The 24513-nt window shown below is 36.8% G+C and overlaps 1 protein-coding gene across 1 annotated transcript in view; it reads right to left on the bottom strand.

The window, feature by feature from the left end:
• The window catches only part of LOC150100134 (uncharacterized), a 147118-nt gene that overhangs the window by 70988 nt on the left and 51617 nt on the right, over positions 1 to 24513 (bottom strand). The window contains exon 6 of the mRNA XM_090402601.1: positions 9629 to 9703. Within this exon, the coding sequence (XP_090258727.1) occupies positions 9629 to 9703 (75 nt within the window). The remainder of the gene's footprint in view (positions 1 to 9628; positions 9704 to 24513) is intronic.

Genomic DNA, 24513 nt, shown 5'->3' with positions numbered 1-24513 from the left:
TGATTGTTTAAGTGTGATTAGAAGTTGTGGAGTGTGTCCAAGCCATGCAGCCAAATAACAAAATACTCGGCTCCACTAAACCTAATGTTTGGCTATGCTATGCAGATGATGTGTTTGCTATTTGGCTGCATGGCTTGGACACACTCCACAACTTCTTATCAGACTTAAACAATAAACACCCCGGGATCCAGTTTACCTTGGAAAAAGAAAACAATAATAATCTCCCTTTCCTAGACACTCTGATTACATGCCAGCCTGATGGATCTCCGGTTTTCTCTTTTACAGAAAACCTACACATACAGGTAGATACATTCACCAGCAATCACACACCTCTCCCCTCCAACAATATGAGATTATAAAAACCCTACATAACAAGGCAAAATTAATCAGTTCAGATAACAATGCCCTTACTATAACTTAACCATATTCTTAACACCTTTTGTAGCCAATGGCTACAACCCCCATAAAATCCAAAAAATATTAAACCAATTAACCTCAATTCCCCCACCCCTCCACCTCCATAACAGGGACTACTCTAAATCTATCAGCAATCCTTATATTCAGGGTACTTCTGAAAAGTTAACAAAAATCCTAAAAAAATATGACTTGACAACTTGTTACAAACCATATAAACAAAATATGGCATCTCTTATCTGCTCCTGCAAGGACCAGCCACTTCCCTTAGACCTACCTGGAGTATATCAGGTTCTTTTTAGTTGCAAACTGTCTTACTATGGCCAAACAAGCAGGACAGCTAATATCAGGATATCTGAACATAAGGATTATATCCGTTTCCACCAATATAGCCACTCACGACTTGCTGACCGTGCTTTGGACACCCACCACAAAATATGATGGAAGAAAGCTACTTTACTACACTGCAGCAAGTATAAATATGAGAGATAATTCCTGGAATGAGCCTCAGTTATAAAAAAAATCTCCAAACCTCAACAAATTTGGATGCATGAGACTGCCCCAAATATGGGAAGCTTGCATTCTTAGAACATCAGCCCAACAGCCAAGACTACTGCCTAATTTAGCCCCCTAGGTAGCACCTTTTAGGACTCTAGGAGCAACTTCAGTTGTTGTCTTCAGCCATACTTGTTTAGCGTTAGTGCCTGCGTACACATATCATTATTTTTATGTTCCCTGAAGATGGTAATGTAACATTACCAAAATATAGGAAGTATTAATTAAAGTTTTTAAATTAATATTATAGTATACGTTGTCTTTCCCTAAAAATCTGACAGTTATGAATCGCCAACATACAAGTTTATCTACAAGAAAAACAAAACAAGTGGAAAAAATCAGATGAAAGACAATAGCACCCTCTACAGGTGCTGTTGGACAGGAGGCCTAAGAATTAAAGTTAAAAAGATTTTATTTAGAAAGATTGCATTAAACTTCCTAAATCTTGAGAAGTTTAACACAACCATATATATTAAGATTAGGCTGGTTAATCAAATCTGCTGCTGATTCTAGGAAAAGCCAAGTTTATATCTGCTGCAGTGAAGCAAAACAGTTTTTTCCTATTTGATTCTGTGCAAGGTATCCAAAGCATGGTTGGATAGACCAGACTGCCCATAGTTATGGACAGATGTATAAGGAACCTTGTAAATACCTGAAACAGAGAGAGGAGAAAAAGTGGATCCTTAGGAGAGCAAGGCAGGCAGGCAGGCAGACAGCCAGCTTCAGCTAACAGTTAAAAGCAGTAGAGATTATATTTTATTCAAGTTTTTTTTCTTTCTGAGGTACCCCAGTAATAGGGAATAGTAATAGCATTACTGTAGTCTGTTTGTATAGCAGGGTGCAAGGAGAAGGGATGAAAAACCATTTTGTTAATATTTTTAGCAGAGACGTCATGAGGAATTTTGGCACCAATGGCCAGGAAAGAAAATTGCACCGTTCTAAAAAAAAAAAAAAATTTTAAATCTCATTTTTTGCCATTAGTAAAATTAGCACCTATGGCCGCTACATTGGCCATAGCCTCACTATGCCTCTGCTTTTTAGCACTGTAACCACTGGACAGAAAGGTCTGGCAAATAAAGAAGAGTTCAGCTGAAAGGAGAAGTCTGGGTGGATCAAAGGTTGGAGGCTCTGTTCACAATGGTTTTGATAACATTATACTGTTGAGAGGGAGAATGATGTGATGGGAAAGTTTATATAGGTATCTAAATGTGTGGGTGTAAACTGAGAAAGAAAGGGTAGAATAGGGAATACATGCAATTACAGTATCTAGAAAAGGCAGTCTATTTTCTTTTTCTATGGCAAACTGGATTCTGGGATGCTGGTTGTTGAGGATGTAAAAGTCTAATGTGTCTGAGCCATGTGGCCAAATAGAGAAGACATCAATCTATCTTAGCTAGATAGGTCTGAGAATGGTAGTATCGAGAGCATGTTTTTCAAAATATTCCATAAAAAAATGGCTGGCTAGAGGGAGAATGCCCACAGATGTACTCTCATCTCTTTATATATAAAATTCTTCCAAGAGAAGTAGCTACCATGGATGTCAAAATTGAAAAAGATCAATGATATTGGGAGGGGGGTATTTACTAGCAAAGATTAGTGAAGATTAGTGTCAGAATACTGATAAATAAACAGCTGACACCAATGCTCACCATGATATCATTATTACTTAAAACTAAATTTTGAATTAAGGATCAATCAGGGTTTTCTTCAAGGCTTGCCACTGAACCTCCAAGGTTTGGTGCCTGTTCTCAAACTCTTTCATTTTTTCTTCAATAATCTTTGTGTATTTTTGTCTACAGTTCACATCTGAGAGCTGCTCAGCTTTTATTCGCTTTAAAACTTTCTTATATGTTATTCTTTTTAATATGAAATTCAATTTATTCTGCTCAAGATTAAATAGTGATCACTTCCAATTTCGAATCCTCTGTACACTCTGGTGTCCTGCACCAAGGAAAAATCATCACTATCAACAATAACATAGCCAATGAGACTTTTCTTAATCCTTGCCTCTTCTCTCCATGTGAATTTGTGCACATTTTTATGTTGGAACATGGTGTTAATAATAACCAGTCCATGTCCTGAGACTGGTTATTAGCAGAAATCTAACAGATATTTGCCATTATTATTAGCTTTGCTCTTTTCTCCAAATTTTCCCAAAATATTTTTGTATGTCTGACAATCATTTCCTACTCTGCTATTTAGATCCCCAACAAGGACCAACTTTTCCTTTTTCATTGTGTCAGTTGCTTTCTCTAAAGCATCAAAAAATTCCTCCCCTTCTACCTTAGTAGAACCTTCTGTGGGAACAGAGACACAAATAAGTCTCATTGTCCAATTCACCATTCTGATATTTGCCCATATCACTCTACTTGAGACTGCCTGCCATTCAAGAAGATTAGCCTTGTATTTAGTGTTGAATACTATGTCTGTTGAATACTCCCTCTTTTCCTTGATTGTCATTGCCTGAATATAACATTTTGTATTTATTGCTCAGAAAGATCTCACCAGTTTTTATCTTTTTTTGTTTCAGTCACCCCTAATATGTCGATCTGGTACTTATCTAATTCCTCAGCTAGCTCCATTTCTTTGCTATTCAGGCTTCTTATGGTGATAATACTGATCTTTAACTCTGGTGATATTGAGTTGGGGTGTGCTTTCACTTCAATACTAATTAGAAAGGTTTCTGTGGTATGAGGACATCATAAATTGTAGTGCTGATATTTAATAGGACAACTTGATAGTAGAAAATATTTATTCAGATACTTCTTCTCTCTTCCATCATCTATGTGGATGATGATGAGGCCGAATGAACTCTTTCCACTTCTGTCTGTCCTGGGAGAATCCAAACAATTCTGTCCAGTTTAATGTCGCTTGTTGTGATTTGGTTTTCAGGTACTCTTTTATTGTCTATCCATCTAATTCTGGGTCGTCCTTTAGATCTTTTACCTTCCATCGTTGTATTCGGGGCTTTAGATGGTAGTCTTCCTGTTCCCAAGGCCAAACTGTTGCAGTCTTCTTCCTTGGATTTTGTCTATTATTGTTATTTATTGTTTTAGTTGTTTCCTCATGTTTTTGTTTCTTAGTCAATCCAGCAGAGATACTCCAAGTAATCTTCTTAGCCAACCCATTTCAGTAACTAATAATTTTTTCTCTTCAGCCTTTTTGAGATTCCAGCATTCACTTCCATAGAGAAGTATTGGGAGGACCATCGTTTCATAGATTCTTACTTTTGTTACTTTTTTTTTATCTTTGATTTCCATATTTTATTAAGTCGTCCAAAAGTTTGGTATTTTTGACTGATTCGTCTGTTTATATCATTTGTAATTTCACCATTGTACTTCAGATACTAGTTTCATAAAATAACTGTTTCACATTGTTAGAAGTAGTGAATAATAAACATTTCTAAAAAAATTAAGCTAAAAGCAAGTAAAGATCACAACGTAAATATTTAAAAAAAAAACTAACAATGGAATGCATGCATATGCCATGACATATGTATGCATTCCATAGTAAAATCATTTATAAGCAAGATCTGACTTCCCCACCTGACCTTATTACTTTTGATAATATTCAACCTCTATATTCAAAATCAGGTTTCTCTTCTCAGACTGACGTATATCTAGCCTTTCCTCATCCAGCTGCTGGTTGACATCTATACAGTTTAAATTTACTGAACTACTTCTCATCCCCCCTCTTTCATTCCATCTAGCTCAGTTATTTGGGACAGCTTTCCCATACCATTTTCTCCAAGGTTCAGAACCTCCAGCTATTCAAGAAACACATCATATTCCTTCTTTCAGACTAATCACCTGCCCATACATAACATTACTGTCATCTTTTGTGACCTTTCATGTCTGGAGTTCATATAAAACTTTATAAATCATTTCCAATATTTTTATATCATATACAACAAATACAATGCTTTAAAAATCACTGTAAAATTATGGGAAATCCAGCTATTTTTGACAGGCTCAACTTGTAACAACGTAAATACTACTTGAAGTATGTTGCATTGCAAACATATGCCAAAATACTGCATTTTGGTTAAACTATAGTGACTCCAGATTCATATGCATTTCTCTTGAACTCATTTTTAAGTTTTTATTTTTTACCTGAACTGTTCTGTAATTTGTTACCTTAACATGATGGTGGCTGTTGTCATGACAGTCTATATCACAAATTTTTAAAGAAAGTGATTTCATTTGCATAGGAAAACTATAAAGAATATTTCATAAGAGCAATAGTAATCAATTTTATACTCTTAACCTATCACTGTAACACAAGTGTATATATAATGCAACTTTTGCAATATTGGACAATCCACCACAGTGTCAATTACATCTTTGAGATACAGCATCAGCAATAATGTATTGAAGCAACCCTACCTCCTCCTCATTTGTATTTCAAACCAAGCACAGCGCATTAATACAATGAAGAGTACTGAAAGATAAAATATTCTATGGGTTTTTTTAAAAATCAGACCTATGCATTAAATGTTGCAAAAACCCATCACACATTAGTGTCATGTATGGGTAAGTGGTTAAGAAAAAAGAAGGAACTTGTTTATATGTTTCTTGAAAAGCTGGAAGTTGCAGTGTGGGAGGCTGTTCCAAAGAATGAAGGTATATGGAATGAAAGCAGGAAACAATAAGTTGGTTTCAAACCAGCTGTAGATGTTGATCAACAATAGCTCACATTTTTAAAGACTAAAAAGAAAGTGAAGACAGCGCATTAATACAATGAAGAGTACTGAAAGATAAAATATTCTATGGGTTTTTTTAAAAATCAGACCTATGCATTAAATGTTGCAAAAACCCATCACACATTAGTGTCATGTATGGGTAAGTGGTTAAGAAAAAAGAAGGAACTTGTTTATATGTTTCTTGAAAAGCTGGAAGTTGCAGTGTGGGAGGCTGTTCCAAAGAATGAAGGTATATGGAATGAAAGCAGGAAACAATAAGTTGGTTTCAAACCAGCTGTAGATGTTGATCAACAATAGCTCACATTTTTAAAGACTAAAAAGAAAGTGAAGACAGCGCATTAATACAATGAAGAGTACTGAAAGATAAAATATTCTATGGGTTTTTTTAAAAATCAGACCTATGCATTAAATGTTGCAAAAACCCATCACACATTAGTGTCATGTATGGGTAAGTGGTTAAGAAAAAAGAAGGAACTTGTTTATATGTTTCTTGAAAAGCTGGAAGTTGCAGTGTGGGAGGCTGTTCCAAAGAATGAAGGTATATGGAATGAAAGCAGGAAACAATAAGTTGGTTTCAAACCAGCTGTAGATGTTGATCAACAATAGCTCACATTTTTAAAGACTAAAAAGAAAGTGAAGAAAGGACGGTTTGGCAGATCAACAGAGAGCAGTACCCAGAGAAAAATCATAAGGCAGAAACATCTAGGAGAAAGTGACTTGAGTGAATCTGCACGGGGGGGGGGGGGGGGTTTGAGGATAACCCTTAGACCACTGAAGGTCTAAGAATAATAAGGAGATTAGTGTTTAAGGCACTGGTTATAAAATCTTGAAACTGAGAATGTTTCAATACTACAAAGTTTGTCACAGAAATCCTGTCCATATTTATTGTCACTGGCATAAATATACACAAGATTTCATGTTAATAAGAAGAAGGACATGTATGGGTAAGTATATGGGCAAAAGTATATTACCCTTAGTATTCCATTAGCAGAGTAATCTAAAAAGAGGAAGCCATTCATCATAATGACAGTGAATAACCAAAAAAAGAAACTGGCAACCCATATGATATTAATTTGGGTCTAGTATACCAATAAAATACCCTATAAATGTCAACAGCAACCGTAAGAGTTTCTCTAAACCTTTCCATGGTTTGCATCCAAAAGCTAACAGATCTGAAATGAATTGTGACTGACAGAACCCATATTGGTGGTCTAATTAATTGGTATATCTCTAAGTAGCAAATAAGTTGGCTGTTGATGCCCTTCCCTATTATTTTCGAGAGAGAGAGAGAGAGAGACTGGAGTGATGAGATAAGAGTCTGATGGCTGACTTTCATCTTTTTTTTTTTTTTTTTTTTTTTTTTTGGAATGGACTGAACATAAGCCTGTTTCCAAAATTATTATTATTACGTAACACCTCGAAGGAGTCCAAAGACTCATCGAGGGAGGGCACTTCCTCTACAACTCTGTCTCCACCACTCAATCCACCAATGCCATCTACTGCCCACCACCATCAGTATTTTCACATATAATTACAAACATTGATGACCACAGTGGGATTTGAACCTTCAGCATTTTGGCCGGAGAGTGGATACACTAACCACTCAGGCTGGCTTTGATACCTGATGAGCAATGAAAGATTGTGAAACAGACACACAGGATGAGTGTTAATTCTAAAGCAGAAATTTTGAGGAAAGGAGGAAGATACCATCAGAATGAAATTTGTTAGTATTCACAATATTCAGGATTCTTGAAATATCTTTCTGGTGAAAAGTAAGAGGAAGGTAGGGGAGGGGAAGCAGTTTATGGTATAGTTGGAGGAAATTAGCCTTGGTCATCTAGGAACTGGAGAAGAATAATACCAAGAGGTCTACTTTATCTTTAAGTGATGTTAATGATAGCATACAAACGTATGTTACCATTAACAATGGAATGTATGTCTGGTGGAAGCATAAAAAAGTACAAAATGCAAGGCAAGATCCTGGTGAGAGACTCACATTTGCTGAGTATGAAATGGCAGAAGTTTTCTGCCATTTCAGCAGACGTTTTCTACATTTGGCCTTTTTGCAGTCATTTTTGTAGCAGCTGTTGCAAGCTGCAATGGGTCAAGTGTGAAGCTGGAGTTTTTGTGACATGCCAAATTTTTTTTCACCTATCTTGGCAGGCACATTTTAAGAACCAGGGATAGTAACCTTGGGTTTGGGGTTGAGAGGTAAAGGGCTTTGTTTAAACAAGAATTCAGCTGTGTGGGCAGAACAAGTGTTCGTATTAGATTTGAAGAGTAAAAATCATGAAGGTTTCTTCCATTTTGCATCACTAAATTCCCAGATAGGCTGAGTAAAAGAGTTCCATAGAAAATAAAACTCAGATGAGATGAGGTCATTACATACCAAGGGTGCTGAGAGAATAGTGAGGATTATCTTGTTTCTAGTGAATAGATGGACAAGTCTGGATCAGATCAATGCTAACACTGCATCATATCCTCAAGTTTGATCACAATAGAATTGGAGAAGGAACACTTCTCCAATTCTAGAAAGCTTGAGTTGTCAACACTGAAAAACCCCAAGGAAGAGCTCACTCTTTAGGTATTTAGACTGTAGAAAAATCAAGCCTCAAAAATAAACAATAAAAAAAAAAAAAGGTACGTTACTGTTGGAGTATCTTCGCCGAAAACTTTGTACTGTGTTTTGCTCTTAGACTATGCAGGCACTTGCAGTTTTCAGTCGCCATAATCAAAAAATCATAATCACAACAAAATATTATGATATGCACACATGCGACTTACCTTTTTCAACTTTGTCAGTTTCGAAATGGATTTTATAGAAACATGTTGTACCTCTATTATTGTGCTTAAAAACAAATAAAGAGTGAAAAACAATACTGGGCTCATCCCATTATTAGTCAGATGGTTTTATTACTGATAATTCTATCCAATTGCTTATAACATTCCCCCACAATTTTTTAAGATTCCAATCACTGTATTCTTTCAATTTTTTTATCATAAAGAGCAGGCCATTCATTTTTTTTTTTTTTTATATCTGAAACACTGTTCGATGATGTGTCCTTGACAAATATGTAATCAGCCCTGTTTAAATAAATCAATGGTGTGATACAACACCAAGAACTGTGATTGTGTGTGCAGGTTCATGCCTGTCCATATGACTCATTTTAATTTGCGATCAGAAAAACAGGGCTGGCTGCATCTTTTTAAAATTACTGTGATTATTTAGTCGCATATACATGCAACTGTATTAAAACGTATGAGTTCTATTTATGTAACTAAATCATGTAACAGAAAATCACAAATGCATATGTTGCCTTAAGCGAGATACCTGCTTCAAAAGAAACCTTACTTTGTTCCGTTTTACTTTTTTTGCAGCCTTCGTAAACATCTGTACATTATCTCTCTCCTCCTGTTTATTTTTATATAGCAATCAGACAGTGTACATAAAATTGATTTTTTTGTTTGTAATTACCTGATGTCAGTTATCACTACAGTGGTTGTCATACTTACAGCACACCTGAAAATAAACTTGCATGGGATAATGCAGTGACTGCCTCGTGTTTCTTATATGGTGCGCAATTCATGAAGATTCTCGACTAATTGTTTTGAAATATTAGAGTTTATTTTCAACATTAAGATTCACAAATTTAAAGTTCAGCATTAATAATACTCAATGTATCATTAATGTTACAATCATTTTATTCCTTAATTAAACCATTTTTACTGAAGTGCAGATATAATTGAAATGCATACAATGGTGCAATGCAATGCAGCAATCATACCATTCTTGCTGAGCAAATTGTGAGTACAGAAAGTGGAATATGCCTCAATGATTACATGGCAAATTATTATAAAACAATATAAAAAAGCTATTCAGAACTCATGAAAATATTGTATTAAATGATGCATTTAAAAATGGGGAGAAAAACAGTGGATTCCTTAAAAAAAAATTACCTCATCATTTTCTGAACTTTCCATACTTATTAAGCTCCCTGCACTGCACGTATTCTGGGAACTAACAGATTTATCCTAGAAATGAAAACAGTTTTATATATTTTTATAGTTCCAGAAAATAATATTTAATTTATTAAGTACAAGGAATATATTGTCACACAGGTTAGCTATCCTTATTAATGAAATGAGGAAACATCCACTTTGTTTTTTTTGCCTGCTGTTTAGCCATCAACATTTCTTTTGTCTGAGATTATTACTAGGCATTCTAACCAGCACACAAAGAAGGCATTGCTTAAAAATGATTAACAATGACATAAATTTTATAATGAAGAAGCATTTTCCTATGTTGTACTGAGGACCATCGATGATCAATAGCTGCAGAGCAAAAAGTCAATAAGTGAAAAAGAAATTAAAACTTATTACAGCTTTGAAACCAAAATACCAACACATAATACTAACATTACCTACAAAATTTATGTTGTTGTTTTCATCCATCTTTTAGCCTGGGTGAAAGTTCATCATCAAATATCTACTTTCAAGGCATGTACAGGATATTATGATAGTACTATAAGAAAGGTACTTCATTACAAACTTTCTATTAACAATTTTCCTCCAACTTAGACTATTATTTGTCAGCACCCCAATACTGTTATATCTAACCTTTTTGGTCTGTGTTCTAAGACATTTCTGACTGAGTCAAGCCACCTAGATCTTAGTCTTCCTCTGGGTCTTTTTATTGTCATCTTGACAAAGAAACTTGTTTTGCAAACCTTCCCTCTCCCATTCTGTATAATTGACCATACCATCTCAGATTAGCTCTACATTTCACTCCTGGATGCTAACAATATCAAGTTCTCTTCTAACATCCTCATTTTTAATATGATAACGCTAGAGATGCTAATCTGTTCACTCACCTAATCTTTTTCAAAACTCTCATAAATGTTGTCTCCAGTCTTTGATCAAGTGCTTTATTTCTAACCAAGCTGGAGGATGCATAACTTAAAATTTGTTTGAACACTATCTAGTATACAGCTGATTAATGTGTTGCGACTAATTTCTCTCTTATTTCATATAAATTTATTTAGTTGACTTTCTATCATAGCTTTGATAATACTGCTGCCTGTTTCCATACTTAATTTGTCCTCTTCACTAAAACTGTGCTAAATAGCTGACATGTTTTATTTGTTCTATAGGTTCTACAATTCAAGATGCACATGATGTTTCAATATTTATCCGTATTTTCATTGTCTTTCTTTTTGTTGATGCTTTTCATACTAAATTTATCACCACAGTTATTCAAATTTAGTCAGGAAATAATGCAGACTTGTACTGGATTTATTTAGAAGAATAATATCATCTGCATAAAGTAATGTGCACTGTTGTCTCAAACCTAATTTAACATCAAACCATCTTTCTATACCTCATTCAATTCTAACTTCAACTTACAACTTAAATATAGTCTATATATGCCTTTTCCAGATCTACAAAACTTAAATAGAAATTCTTGTTATGTTCCCAAGATTTCTCAACTATTTGTCTTAAAGTGAAAATCTGATTCTAACAATCTCTATTTGTCTGAACCCAGCTTGTTCTTCTCCAAGCTTCCCTTCCACAACTTTTCTTAGCCCTTTCTCAAGTATACATATTATGAGGAATACTCAGTAGGAAAATTCCTCTGATTCTCACATTGTCTGATCTGGCCTTCTGAATTATGCAGTGTAGCCACTGAAACTTTTATACCTCCTTATTTGAACATTTCTGGAGGAATATCATATACTTCAGCTGCTTTTCTATATTTCAGGTTTCTGATGGCTTTTTTGGCTTCAAATACTGATATGTATACCTGATTATATACTTACTGAGTGTTTTCTACCATAGTGCTGTCACTGCTTGTTTTATTGTCACCTTTATTTTATTATCAATTTTCATGTCACCTTTATCATTTGATTCCTTTCACAACTTTTCAATAGTCTCTAAGAATAGTTTGCCACCTTCCTGCTATTATGTATTATTAATTTGAAGGAAAATTATCAATAATTTTCCTTCAAATTCTTCTAAGGCACTTCTCAGTGAATCAATCCACCTTGGCCTTGGTCTTCTTCTGAGTCTTTTTCCTGCCTTAAACACTTGTTCTGTTAACCTTTCCTCTCTCATCCTGTTTAAGTAATCATATCATATTAGATTAACCCTGCTCACAGATTCCTGAATACAAACAATGTCAAGTTCCTTCCTAAATATGATTCTACCATTAATGCCATCTGTTCTGGCCCCTAATTTTCTTAAGAACTTTCATATCTGTGGTCTTTAATCTTTGATCAAGTGTTTTGTTTCTAACCCAACTCTCAAATCCATAACTTAGGCATTGGTTTGAACACCATCTTGTATAGTGCTAGTTTAGTGTTTTGGCTAATTTCTCTCTTATTCAGGGCCGGTTTTATCATTAGGCGAACCTAGGCAATCGCCTATGGGCGCCAGATTTTGCCATATAAAACTAACAGGAACTCCTGTATTCCATAAAATTCATGTATGTAAATGTACCATTTCTTTGCTGGACATATATACACGTCCAGCAAACCTGGATAATATTCTGTCCACCTGCTGAAAGAACATGGATAAGAAGTGTAGTTTGACAGTCATGTCCATTAGAAGAGGGAATAATCCTTCACGCTGAAAAGAACACTTAACTAGATTACTTGGCTATGTAGTAGCTATGTTCAGTTGCCTACAGCAAGAAACGCAGTTGCTTGTCGTTTGCTCGGTAACCGGAATCTAAGTTATATCAGACTAAATACCTATGAGTTATATTCATTTTGCTGCTTGTTTTTATCATATAATTATAGTTTTTAATGCCAGCGCAAAATAAGAAATCCTTTCATACTTTCTTCACTTCATATTGTATCACTATGGAAGATCAATGTTACTATCAATTTTTTGACTAATTATTTTAATCGCCAATACATTTTAAAATTCACTCTCTACAAATCGAAATAAACGGCAGTTATGAAGTCAACTGTTATGCGCGTATTTTAGATATTATGCAGCAGTTTTGAAGTAGCAATATTTTCCCCTACACTTTATCATTCGCTACATGTGTAGGTGTATGCGTCAAAATGAAATTTTCATAACAGAATTAATTCACTTTTAATGGCTAACTCCCCCTCCCTCCCAAAATTATCACCACACATAAAATACTGCTATAGAAGAGGGCGCTAGTGGGTCAAGCGCTACGGACGTGTTTTGAAGAGCTCCTGATTCAGATAAGTTTTACTAGGAATAATTAAGTATATATGCGTAATTGTTTAAGTAAGAGCGGCTGTAAACGTTGTATGCTACCGATATTATCAGTGTGGGGTTTTTTTTCCTTGCTTAAACTAAATACGAAAACGTTAATATTAGACCTAGTAACCTGCAGAGAAAAAAAAAAAAATGTCGGCGGCATTGTCATTCCATGATTTTAATTTGGATTTCAGTCGGTTCGTTAAGTGTGAGGTCTGTTATATGTATTCCTTCGATTACATAAATGATTTGTGGATGTTTAGTGTGGATGGAAGAAGGGTGTGTGCGAAATGTGACCTGAACGAGGAATTGATGAATGCGAATATGAAGTTGATGACAGAAAGTGCTAGTACCGATTGTGTCGCGAGTGCACGTTTGAAAGAGAGGGATGGTGAGAAAGACAGGCGAAAAAATGTTAAAAAATCAGGAAAAAAGAAAAAGAGCGATTTGACAACCGTAACGGATGTTAAAAGGGACGAAAGTGAGGCGGAAAGAAACGAAATTGAGAGAACGAATGAAAGTAGAAATGGCGTGATGCAGAAATCGCAAGTAAAAAAAATCGAAAGAATGAATGATAGCGAAAAAAGAATGACTGATGGCGAAAGTTGGACGCATGTTGGAACGAAAGTACTGAACCAAAGAAAGATAAATGACAGTAAAAGTGAGAAGAATGATAGCGAAAGTTGGACGCATGTTAGTCCGAAAGTACGGAAACAAAGAAAGATATGTGAGAGTGAAAGTGAGAAGAATGATAGTGAAAGTTGGACGTATGTTGGACCGAAAGTACGGAAACAAAGAAGGATGAATGAGAGGGAAAGTGAGAAGAGGGGGTCAAGAGTTAGAAAGTTAGAAAGATTTAATGATAGAGTGAATGTGTCGCGAGGTTCGGAAGGTGAATTGGATTGGATGAAGCAAGAAATGAAATGGATGCGGAATGAAATTAAGAGAATTCAGGTCAAAACTATTAAAATAAATCATGATGGCATGAAAGAGTTAACAAAAGATGAGCGAGTGGCGTTGTATGGCGACTCCATTATTAAAGGGGTGCTAGAGGATAAAATGCACAAGGTATGTTTTCCAGGTGGTAAAATGAGTAGAGTGATTGAGGCATTGAATATGAGGCAGGAACGAGCAAAAGAGTTAATTGTATTAATTGGTACAAATGATTTGAGACAGAACAAAGAGCATGTCAAAATGAATGTCAGGAGACTGCTTCGAAAGATAAAGGAGAATAGTGTGACAGGAAGGGTGGTCAGTGTGTTGACTAGGTATGATTGTGGTGAAATGAGGTGGAGAGCAAGGATTATTATTATTATTATTGTTCCGGGAAACTCCAAGGAGTCGACAGACTCATCGAGGGAGGCCCTAACATCATGTCAAGAACAACTATTCAACATTCACACAGTATCTATCATACCTTGCCTTGAACTCATTCACAGTCGTAGCACCCACAACAGACTCTGGAAGCTTATTCCACTCATTTACCACTCTCCAAGTAAAGAACCTAGCTCTAACACCCTTGTCAACCACGCTCTTGCCCAGCTTCCATGCATGGCCCCTAGTCTTCCCACCACCAGTCATATTTTCAAAAATATCTTCTGGATCAATCTTATAAAAACCCTTCAGTAATTTGAATGTCTCAATCATATCACCCCTCCTTCGCCTATCGTCCAATTTCTGCAACCCACAAATCTTCAACCTATTCTCATAAGGTTCATTCCACAGACCTGCTATCATCTTGGTCACTCGTCTCTGGACCCTCTCCACTTCCTCCCCATCACGAAGAAACCCTGGTGCCCATAGCTGGGCACAGAAGTCCAGATGGGGTCTTATCAAGGCTCGATACAGAGGAACAACAACTTGTTCGTCTCTGCATGTTAAAGTATTTTTCAGAAGCCAAGTGATTTGGTGAGCTGTTTTAGTTACTTTTGCAATGTGCCCCCTAAACTTCAACTCCCTATCCACCAACACTCCCAAATCCCTGGCCTCATCAATCTCCTGGAGTATGATTCCACCAATGCGATATACTGCTGCTATTTTTCACCCCAAAGTGCATAACCTTACACTTTGCCACATTAAATTCACATCCATTTTTCCTAGCCCAGTCCTCCCAACAATCCAAATCATCCTGTAAAATTTTGACATCTTGTGCACTCACAATTGCTCTACCCAACTTTGCATCATCAGCAAACAAGTGAACACTTCCTCTCAGATTCTTTCCAATATCATTGATGAACAAATTGAAAAGCAGTGGTCCAAGAACAGAGCCCTGTGGCACTCCACTAGTCACAAGACGTCATTTAGACTCCACTCCTGAATAAACCACTCTTTGATATCTCTCCTTCAACCACCCTCTTATCCATCTCACCAACCCTATATCTATACCCATCTGCTCCAGTTTACTGATTAGGGTTCCATGTGGTATCCTATCAAAGGCCTTGGCAAGGTCCAGTAGTATCACTGTAAACCCATTACCCCTATCCAGTTCAGCCGTCACTGTGTTATAAAACGTGAGCAAGTTACTGAGGCATGATCTACCCTTCACAAAACCATGTTGTCCCCCATACAATATCCCATTTTCATCTATCCAATCCTGTATTCTTTTCTTGACTAATTTCTCTAAGACCTTGACAATGATTCCTGATATGCTAATCGGTCGGTAATTTACAACAGCAGTCTTGGAACCACCTTTATGCAGTGGAACTATTTTCCCCTCTTTCCACCCGCTCGGGACTAACCCAGACCCGAGACTCAAATTAAACAAAATGGTCAAGGGTACTGACAATTCTTTAGCTGCTTCTCGTACAACACGAGCTGGTATACCATCCAATCCCACAGATGTATTGACATTGAGGTTATGCAATAGACTACTCACCTCCACTTCATTAACCACAATTCCCGTATAATCGACTGGTTTATTCGTTTCTGCAATGTCACCACCTGGATGATATACTTTTGCAAAGTGCTCACTCAGTAACTCAACTATCTCAACTGATTCAGTTACCTCCCTACCATCAGCATTCTTTAAAATCAATCTGCCATGTACATTTTTCCTTTTACTTGCTACATATCTAAAAAACTGTTTAGGATTCTCTATAGCCTGCATGGCCAATGTTCTTTCGTAATCCTTTTTTGCTTTTCTTACCACACTCGTCACCCTTCTGGCCTGCGCTTTATACCGTTCATGTGCCTGCCGGTCACCCTTCTCCTTAAATTCCCTCCATAGTTGTTTCTTTTTTTGCAACTCAAGCTTAATGGTGTTATTCATCCATTTAACCCCTACTTGATTTATTATTCGGACTCTAGGTATACAGTCAGCCATTGCTTCATGCAAGCACTTCTTAACTACCTCCCATGCACTATCAACTTATAGTCCTTGCAGTTGTACATGCCATGGCACTGAACCAATCAAACTCCTAAGCATGTCATACTTTCCAGCCCGATAATTCCACATGTACCCTGTCTTAATTGAAAATTCTACACCTTTAGCCACCTCCCAAGTTAAGACCCTATGATCACTCTCACCGATTGGTGGCAATGTGGTCATATTTGTTACAGCCAAATCCTCAGATGTAATTACTAGGTCAAGCACTCTCTGACCCCTAGTATTTTCCATTACATGCTGTCGCAGATAGTTATCCCTTAATAACCGCATAAAATCCAGTTCCTTCCTCCCATGTGTCCTCTCCTCACTCCAATCAATGCGACCATAGTTGAAATCTCCCATAATAATCACCCTCCTTCCACCCATTTCTTCTATTTGCTTGTGCATACTGTCACCACCATCTTTTCCATCACCTGGTCTATAGCAGCACCTAATTGTATATTTAGTTCTGCTAGCCACAATCTCACACCAAATGGCCTCAAATGTGCTCTTTTCTCTATCCTGCAATTCAACTTCTATTCTCCTTGGCTGTAGCTCATCAGCTATCATCAACAATACTCCTCCCCCCATTTTATTCTCTCTGTCATTCCTGAACACATTATACCCATCACATTCAATCCCACTAGTTATATCATCTACAGTCAGCCATGTTTCACTAATACCTATAACCTGTGGTCTGGAAGTGCCAACCATGGCCAAAAACTCTTCCTTCTTGTTCCTAATACTCCTAGTATTAGTGTACATGAATTTAAGACCCCCATTAGCCCCAACCCTACCTTGATGCCTTATATTAACTATCCCACTCAGATTTGTTGTCCTTATTTGCTCTGGCATATTATATTCATTCTTACATTCAACTGCCTCCATAAGGACTGTATCTCTACTCCCCCCCCCCCAACAAATCTAGTTTCCCTGAATTTGCACATCCACTACATTCAGCAACACTTTCTCAAGTCTTCTTACACTGTAACCATTCAAATGCAAGCCATCCATCTTATATAGATCCTTTCGCCCATCAAACTCACTCCACACATCCATAAATTCCACACCACTCGTCATACATAACCCACGCATAAAGTCATTCGCAATTATAGCCCTCCTTTTAAACATTTCACTGTCATACCGTGGCAAAAGACTCATCAGTCTAACTCTCTCACTCTTTTCTTTTGCTACCTCAAACAATTCATTCAGGTCTTCTATCATTTCCATTTTATCTCCTTTCAAATCATTCGTACCTGCCACAACAATCATTTCTTTCACCCTTTCCTTTTGCTCTCTAATAGACGCAGTTACGTCCTTTATGGTCGCACCAGGTTGGTACGATTTTGTCAAATCCTCTACTAACACACCTCGTACTAACGAGTCTCCATACAGCACTCTATCCTTCATTTTGTTCATGTTCACGTTCATACATCTATTTTTCCTGTCATACCTTTTATTATTGGTTGGTTCATTCAGTCTACTTTTGTTCATGCACTCTAGCTGCTGTTTTGCTCTTTCTATCGCACTATTCAACAACGCGATCTCATTCAATGCATCTATCTCATCTTTTTTGTTCTCTGAGAAACCATTTATACTATCATTCACACTCTCACAATTTTCATGTACAACCTTGCCGTTTCTTGTCATATCCCTATTTCCTTCATTCTGAAGGTTGACAAAAATATCACACTCACGATCTGAAATACACTTCAATTCCTCATTCTCCCTACATTTTCTACACACATTCAATCCTTTATTATCATCTAACCACACTCCGCAAAGCGTACATTTCACAGCTAGTACACTGACTCATTTCTTTTATGCTACCGTTCTTTGATAACGATGGCGAACCTTCATTACTAGCCGCCGTTTTCCTTCGCACAGGTGCCATCCTTATTTGCAACGTGTTTTGTCAAATTATATGTTATAACACACCAAAAATAGACGCACTAAAATACGCAAGGCAAACAAAACAAAACTACACAATATTAAGTAATTTGTATCGATAACTGAAAATGATACTTATCTTATCTGGAGCTTGCACGAACACTACACATTACGAATTCATCTAGCGGCGACTTCCCGACATAGATTATGTTATAAAACACTTTAGTACACTAACCACGCTAATAAAGCTCCAATAATATACCAAAATTACACACTTAAGTCCATTAAATTGAATCCAAAACACCAATAAATCAACAAAAATCACAAATCTCTCAGGAGCTCTCCGATAGCACATCCGTTCACCAGCTAGCCTCGACACCAATTATGAATGATATTCTGGCTGAAATGTGTGAGGAGATGGGAGTACAGTTTGTTAATGTGTGGAATGAGTTTGAGGGACGAAGTGAGCTGTATGGGAGCGATGGACTGCATTTGAGTGGTTATGGTGTGAGTCGCTTGGAGAGACTGCTGCTGGAAAGTGGAGAAGTGAATAGAGAGGATGAATCGGATCGAGAGGGGAGTGATGTGGAAGAGCAGGAGAGTAAGACAGGAGAGATTGAAGGAGTGGAAATGAATGGGGAAGTGAGTGGTATGAGTATAGAAAATGAGAGAATGGGTGTGCAAGAGGAGCAGGGAAACGGGGAGGCTCAAGGTGGACAGGGATACACAGCGTGAGAAAGGTGGATGCTCCAAGAGGAGGTGAGAGCATGTGTAGACAGGAAAGTAATGGGATGATCAGGGATCAAAAGGAAACAGATGGAATTGCAAAGGGTTCTAAAATGAAGAAGCAGAAAGGGAAATGGCCCCAGTCCAGCATGGAGAGATCACATCGAGTGAGTGGTATCAGTGAAACTAGCTGTAGATCCAGAAATGAGTTGCTGTTTGTATACCAATGCTAGAAGTATAAGAAACAAGGCGGATGAAATGGTTGCACTAATTGCGTCTGTGCACCCAGAGATTGTCGGAATAAGTGAGACATGGTTAGATGAGGATGACATCCTGACAGGAATAGAGATGGAAAGGTATGATGTGTTTCGTGAGGATAGAAGGGGTAAAAAGGGAGGGGGAGTGCTATTGATGATAGAGAAAGAGTTATGTCCATACAAGGTAGAGATGCAAGAGGGAAATGGGGCCAGTGGTTTTGAGGCAGTATGGTGTGAGATAGAGGTGAATAGAATCAAATACTTGGTGGGATGTTGTTATAGACCTGGTAATGTGGATGGTGGTGATAGTGAAATGTATAGTCAAATAAGCCAAGCAAATAAGAAAAGGGTGATCATTATGGGTGATTTTAATTATGGCAATATAGACTGGAATGAAGAGATAGCAACTGGAAGTAAAGAAAATGAGTTTCTTGAGTTTTTGAGGGATAACTACCTCAGACAGTATGTAACAGAGGGCACAAGAGGATTAAGGGTCTTGGATTTGGTCATCTCATCGGAGGATGTAATTATCAAAGAGGTATGAAATCATCCACCAATTGGTGAAAGTGACCATGAGGTGATTACTTGGGTGGTTGCCAGCAGTGCAAGGACCTCTGTGAAAAAAGGGTATATGTGGAACTACAAGGGGGGTGATTATGAAGAGCTCAGGAGACAGCTTGCAGGTGTAGCATGGAATGAGGAGTTAGCTGGAAAAGAGATCAATGCAGCTTGGGGGATTTTCAAAAAATATTTAGTGGATGCAATGTCTAAATGTATTCCAAGGGTGAGAAGGTTAAATAAGGTAGGTGTGAGATGGATGAATAAAGAGATTAAGCATGCAATACAGAGAAAAAGGGCATTGTGGAGGCAGCATAAGAGAAGTGGAAGTAACCAATTTCATGAGGTCTACAAAGACCAGGCAAGGAGGGTGACTTGGTTGGTGAGAGTAGCTAAAGAGAGGTATGAACAGCAGTTAGCTAATGAAGCTAAAAAGAATCCTAGGGAGTTCTTTCGATATGTAGCCAGCAAAAGAAAGAATGATTATGGAAGGATGACATTGATTGGAGGAAATGGTATAAAGACAGCTGTTGCAGAATGTGTGGTGGAGATACTTAATGAGCAGTTCATAAAGATCTTTCAATCTTGTGAATGTGACTTCATGGAGAGATTAAGAGCAGTTGATGATGGGGAGGAGAGACTGACTGTAAGTGAGCAAGAGGTGTTTGGGGAGTTGAGTAAACTTGATGTAAATAAGGCTGTGGAACTTGATAATATATCACCGCGTATTCTGAAGGGATGTGCCAGAGAGTTGACACCTGCCTTGACATTTTTTTTAATACGAGTCTTGCACTTGGTCAAGTCCCTAAAGAGTGGAAAGAGGGCAAGATTGTGCCACTTCATAAAGGAGGTGATCGAACTCAAGCATCAAACTATAGGCCTATCTGTGTGTCAGGTGTTGTGGTTAAGTTGTTGGAGAAGCTTGTGAAAACTAGGATCCAGAGTTGGGTTGACAACAATGGTATAATCTTTGATGGACAGCATGGATTTGCTAAAGGGAGGTCGTGTTTTAGTAATCTACTTACTTATTACAATAAAGTGACTGCTTCCTTGGACAGAGGAGAAGGATACACAGTAATATACTTGGATTTCGCAAAAGCTTTTGATAGAGTACCTCATGATAAGTTGACAGTCAAACTAGAGCAGATGGGGTTGGATATTAGATTAGTGCATTGGATTGGAGACTGGCTATCTGATAGGTATCAACAAGTTGTGTATGGGGGTGCAATATCCAGGAAAAAGAAAGTCACTAGTGGAGTGCCTCAGGGATCTGTTTTAGGGCCATTACTATTTAACTTGTATATTAATGATATTGGCGAAGATTTGGATGGAGATATTCAGTTGTTTGCAGATGATGCAAAGTTGGGACGAACCATAAAGAGTAGTGAAGATGTTGTGGCCTTGCAAGAAGACTTGAATAAATTGAGTGATTGGGCAAGCAAATGGGGATGCGAGTTCAATGTTGCAAAATGTAAGGTTTTAAAATTTGGAAAACAAAGATGGGATGCAGAATTTATGCTTGGTGAGAATACATTGTTGGAAGTAGAGGAAATAAGAGATCTGGGAGTGATAGTGGATAAGGATCTAAAATTTAGGGGACACATCGCCAAAATTGTGAAGACAACACGAAGACTTCTGGGAATGATGAGGAGGACACTGACGTGTAGAAGTAGGGAGATTCTTGTTCCATTGTATAAGGCTTTGATTAGGCCACACATGGACTATTGTGCCCAGATTTGGTCACCTGGTTTTCAGAAGGATGAAGAGATGTTGGAAAGGGTCCAAAGGCGACTGACTAAGGTAGTTTCTGACCTCTGGAATGTCGAGTATGAGGAAAGATTGAAAAGATGTAATTTGCAGAGTCTAGTGGAGAGAAGGAAGAGGGGAGATATGATAGAGACCTACAAGTTGGTAAGGGGTTGTTATAAGATCAATGGTGGAGAAGTTCTACAGAGAATAGTGGGAGATCAGGGGAGAACCAGAGGTCATCCCTGGAAACTGTATAAAGAGGGTGTGAGTAGGGGAGTGAGAGGCAGGTTTTTTTCGTGCAGAGTTGTGAATGATTGGAATGCCTTGCCTGAGAGTGTGGTGTCTGCAAGGAGTTTGAATGTGTTTAAGACCCGGTATGATGAGATGTGTGCGAGATAAAAGGACCTCCTAGATGAGTCTTTGACTCCATGAGGTCTTGTTTAATAATAATAACAACAACATATGTGCACTTTCTTTTTGTTTGAATTCGTTATTTTTCCAAAATAATTGTACTGTTGCAGTTTTAAGAAAAAAAAAAAGGCGAAGAATCTCTAATAAAATACCATTGGATATAAATTTTTGATATTAAAAAGACTCGCAATCGGAAACCCCGAGTAATGCAGTTTAACATCGTTTGTTGTTCATTAAAAAAACAGTCCTCAAATTTAAATGTGTGACCCACATAATTTTATTTTGCAAGGAAAGAAAGCAAAATGTCTTATTTATTTCAATAAATGTTATTTAAAAAATATAAATATTTGACATAATATTTCCAATGTAAACAAACGTTTTGATTATTTATTTTCGCACATGTGAAATTCGTTTCTATTTGGGAAGAGACAATAAATAAATTGTGCAGCAAAAAAAGGGTCAAATATCATAGGACAGTAAAGAAATTCCAAGTAATAAAGTGCACATAAAGACAATAATCCATTAACGGCAGGGGAGGGGGTGGGGAGTTAATTGCATTTTAACAGATAAAATGCTGTTGAAGTTTCATCAGCATTCTACATTTTTATTAGGTCAAAGGGATTTTGAGTATATTTATGAACAGATATATTCAACATAACTTAGCCAGTTTTGTTGTAAAAAGTGCTGCATTTGAAGAAATATCAATGGCATAATAATAATAAAATAGCAAAATTCATAATGCTTCAGAATAACTTGATAATACCAAAACAAGATGAGACACATCTGTAGAAATCTATTATTATTAGTAGTAGTCCTTTTAATTATGAACTCTATAAAGATATATTTAATAAATTGGTTGTATTTTTGTGTTTTTAATTAAATAAACTAGTTTCATTTTGTCACAGATGGTTTTCGCTTCTGAACTATTGTTCTTATCAATATTACTAAATTCCAATCTCCTTCTCTGGAAATTTTCTCTTACTAAATGTTTGCCTTTGTTGACCAATCACTGACTTAGCAGTTTAATCCAGAGATTAAATATATGGTCAGTTTAATCCATAGCACTCTTAAGAATATTTCACCCTGCGATTTCCCAGAATCCTATTAGGAAAGAACAGATCGCTGAGTATTGAACTTGCGATTATTTTGAAACACGTTTCTGAGACAACAGAAGTTTTTTTTGTGTGTGCTGCTGCTATTTGTATTAATTAGTGGGTAAGAGCAGTTTCTATATCACATAAACAGAGCATTTGAATTTCAAGTTTATTATTATTTATAAATTAAATTGATTTTTCAGTTCATTTTTTTGTGCATCAAGATTCTAGTTATTTTAGGGTAAAATCTCGAGTAAAAAAGTGGATGTTAGCGAGCATAGCAAATTATCGTTACTATTCATTGCTTCGCAGTTTTAACTAAAGCTGGAATTATTATGCTTATTACTGTAACTTAAAAAAATCAAATCTAGAGTTGAATAAATCTTAATAATTGTGCGATAAAGTTGGAACTGAATTAATCCTATATATTATATGCTTTTTATGCGAATCCCAGGCCTCCAGTATGTAAGGTGGTCTCGCACTAGGCGACAAAATTTACCTTTCACCTAAAGTTGGGTGGTTGGAACGCAGATACATTAACCATTCTGTCAACCAGGGGAGGCATACTGTGCATGTTACTGCAAAGTGAAACATTTTATATTTATATTTAGATCCATGTTGTAAGTCCATAAATATGATTTTTGATACAATTTTTATTACCGTAAATTCAAAATTTTTATTTTTAGTGAGAATATCTGAATGTTACAGTTGATGAAGTTCCTATTTTTTACCTTCATTAGCAAGCTTAATTTGATTGCATTTAAATTCTTTTTTTTAAAAAAAAAACTTTTATCTCATCATCATCATCATCATCAAATTCCTGCCATGTACCCTCAAGGGGTGTACAGGATATGACAGTACTACATGAAAAAATTACATCATTACTAACTTCCTATCTACAATTTTCCTCCAAATCAGTCTGTTACTTGTCAAGACTCCAACATTATCAGATCTTATATTTCTATCGTCTAAGGCACTTTGTACCGTATCAATCCACCTATATCTTGGTCTTCCTCTGGGTCGTTTTCCTGCCAACCTGGCAGAGAACACTTGTTTTGCTAATCTTTCCTCTCCCATTCTATTTAAGTGACCATACCATCTGAGATTAGCTCTGGTAACGCATTCCTGGATGCTGACAATGTCAAGTTCTTTCCTAATATTCTCATTTTTAATATGATATTGCCATTGATGCCATCTGTTCACGCCTCTAATCTTTCTCAGGACTCTCATATCTGCGGTCTCTAGTCTTTGGTCAAGTGTTTTACTTCTGACCCAGCTCTCAGATCCATAAGTTAAAATTGGTTTGAACACAGTCTTGTATACAGCTAATTTAGTGTTCCGACTAATTTCTTTCTTATTCCATATGAATTTATTCAATTGACTTCCCACGATACCAGCTTTGCTGATTCTGTAGTCTATTTCTATATTTAGTTTACCATCTTCAGTAAAAATTGTGCCTAAGTAGCTGAAATGTTTTACTTGTTCCACAGGTTCTCCATTCACAACACAGTTGACATTTTCAATGATTCTGCCTATTTTCATTGTCTTTGCCTTTTTATT

Source organism: Typopeltis vanoorti, chromosome 13, assembly GCF_054136105.1.
Source record: "Typopeltis vanoorti isolate ZY-2024b chromosome 13, IOZ_Tvanoo_1.0, whole genome shotgun sequence".
In the NCBI taxonomy this organism is placed as follows: domain Eukaryota; kingdom Metazoa; phylum Arthropoda; class Arachnida; order Uropygi; family Thelyphonidae; genus Typopeltis; species Typopeltis vanoorti.
The sequence above is the reverse complement of the archived record's forward strand: the minus strand, read 5'-3'. Positions and strand labels throughout refer to the sequence as shown.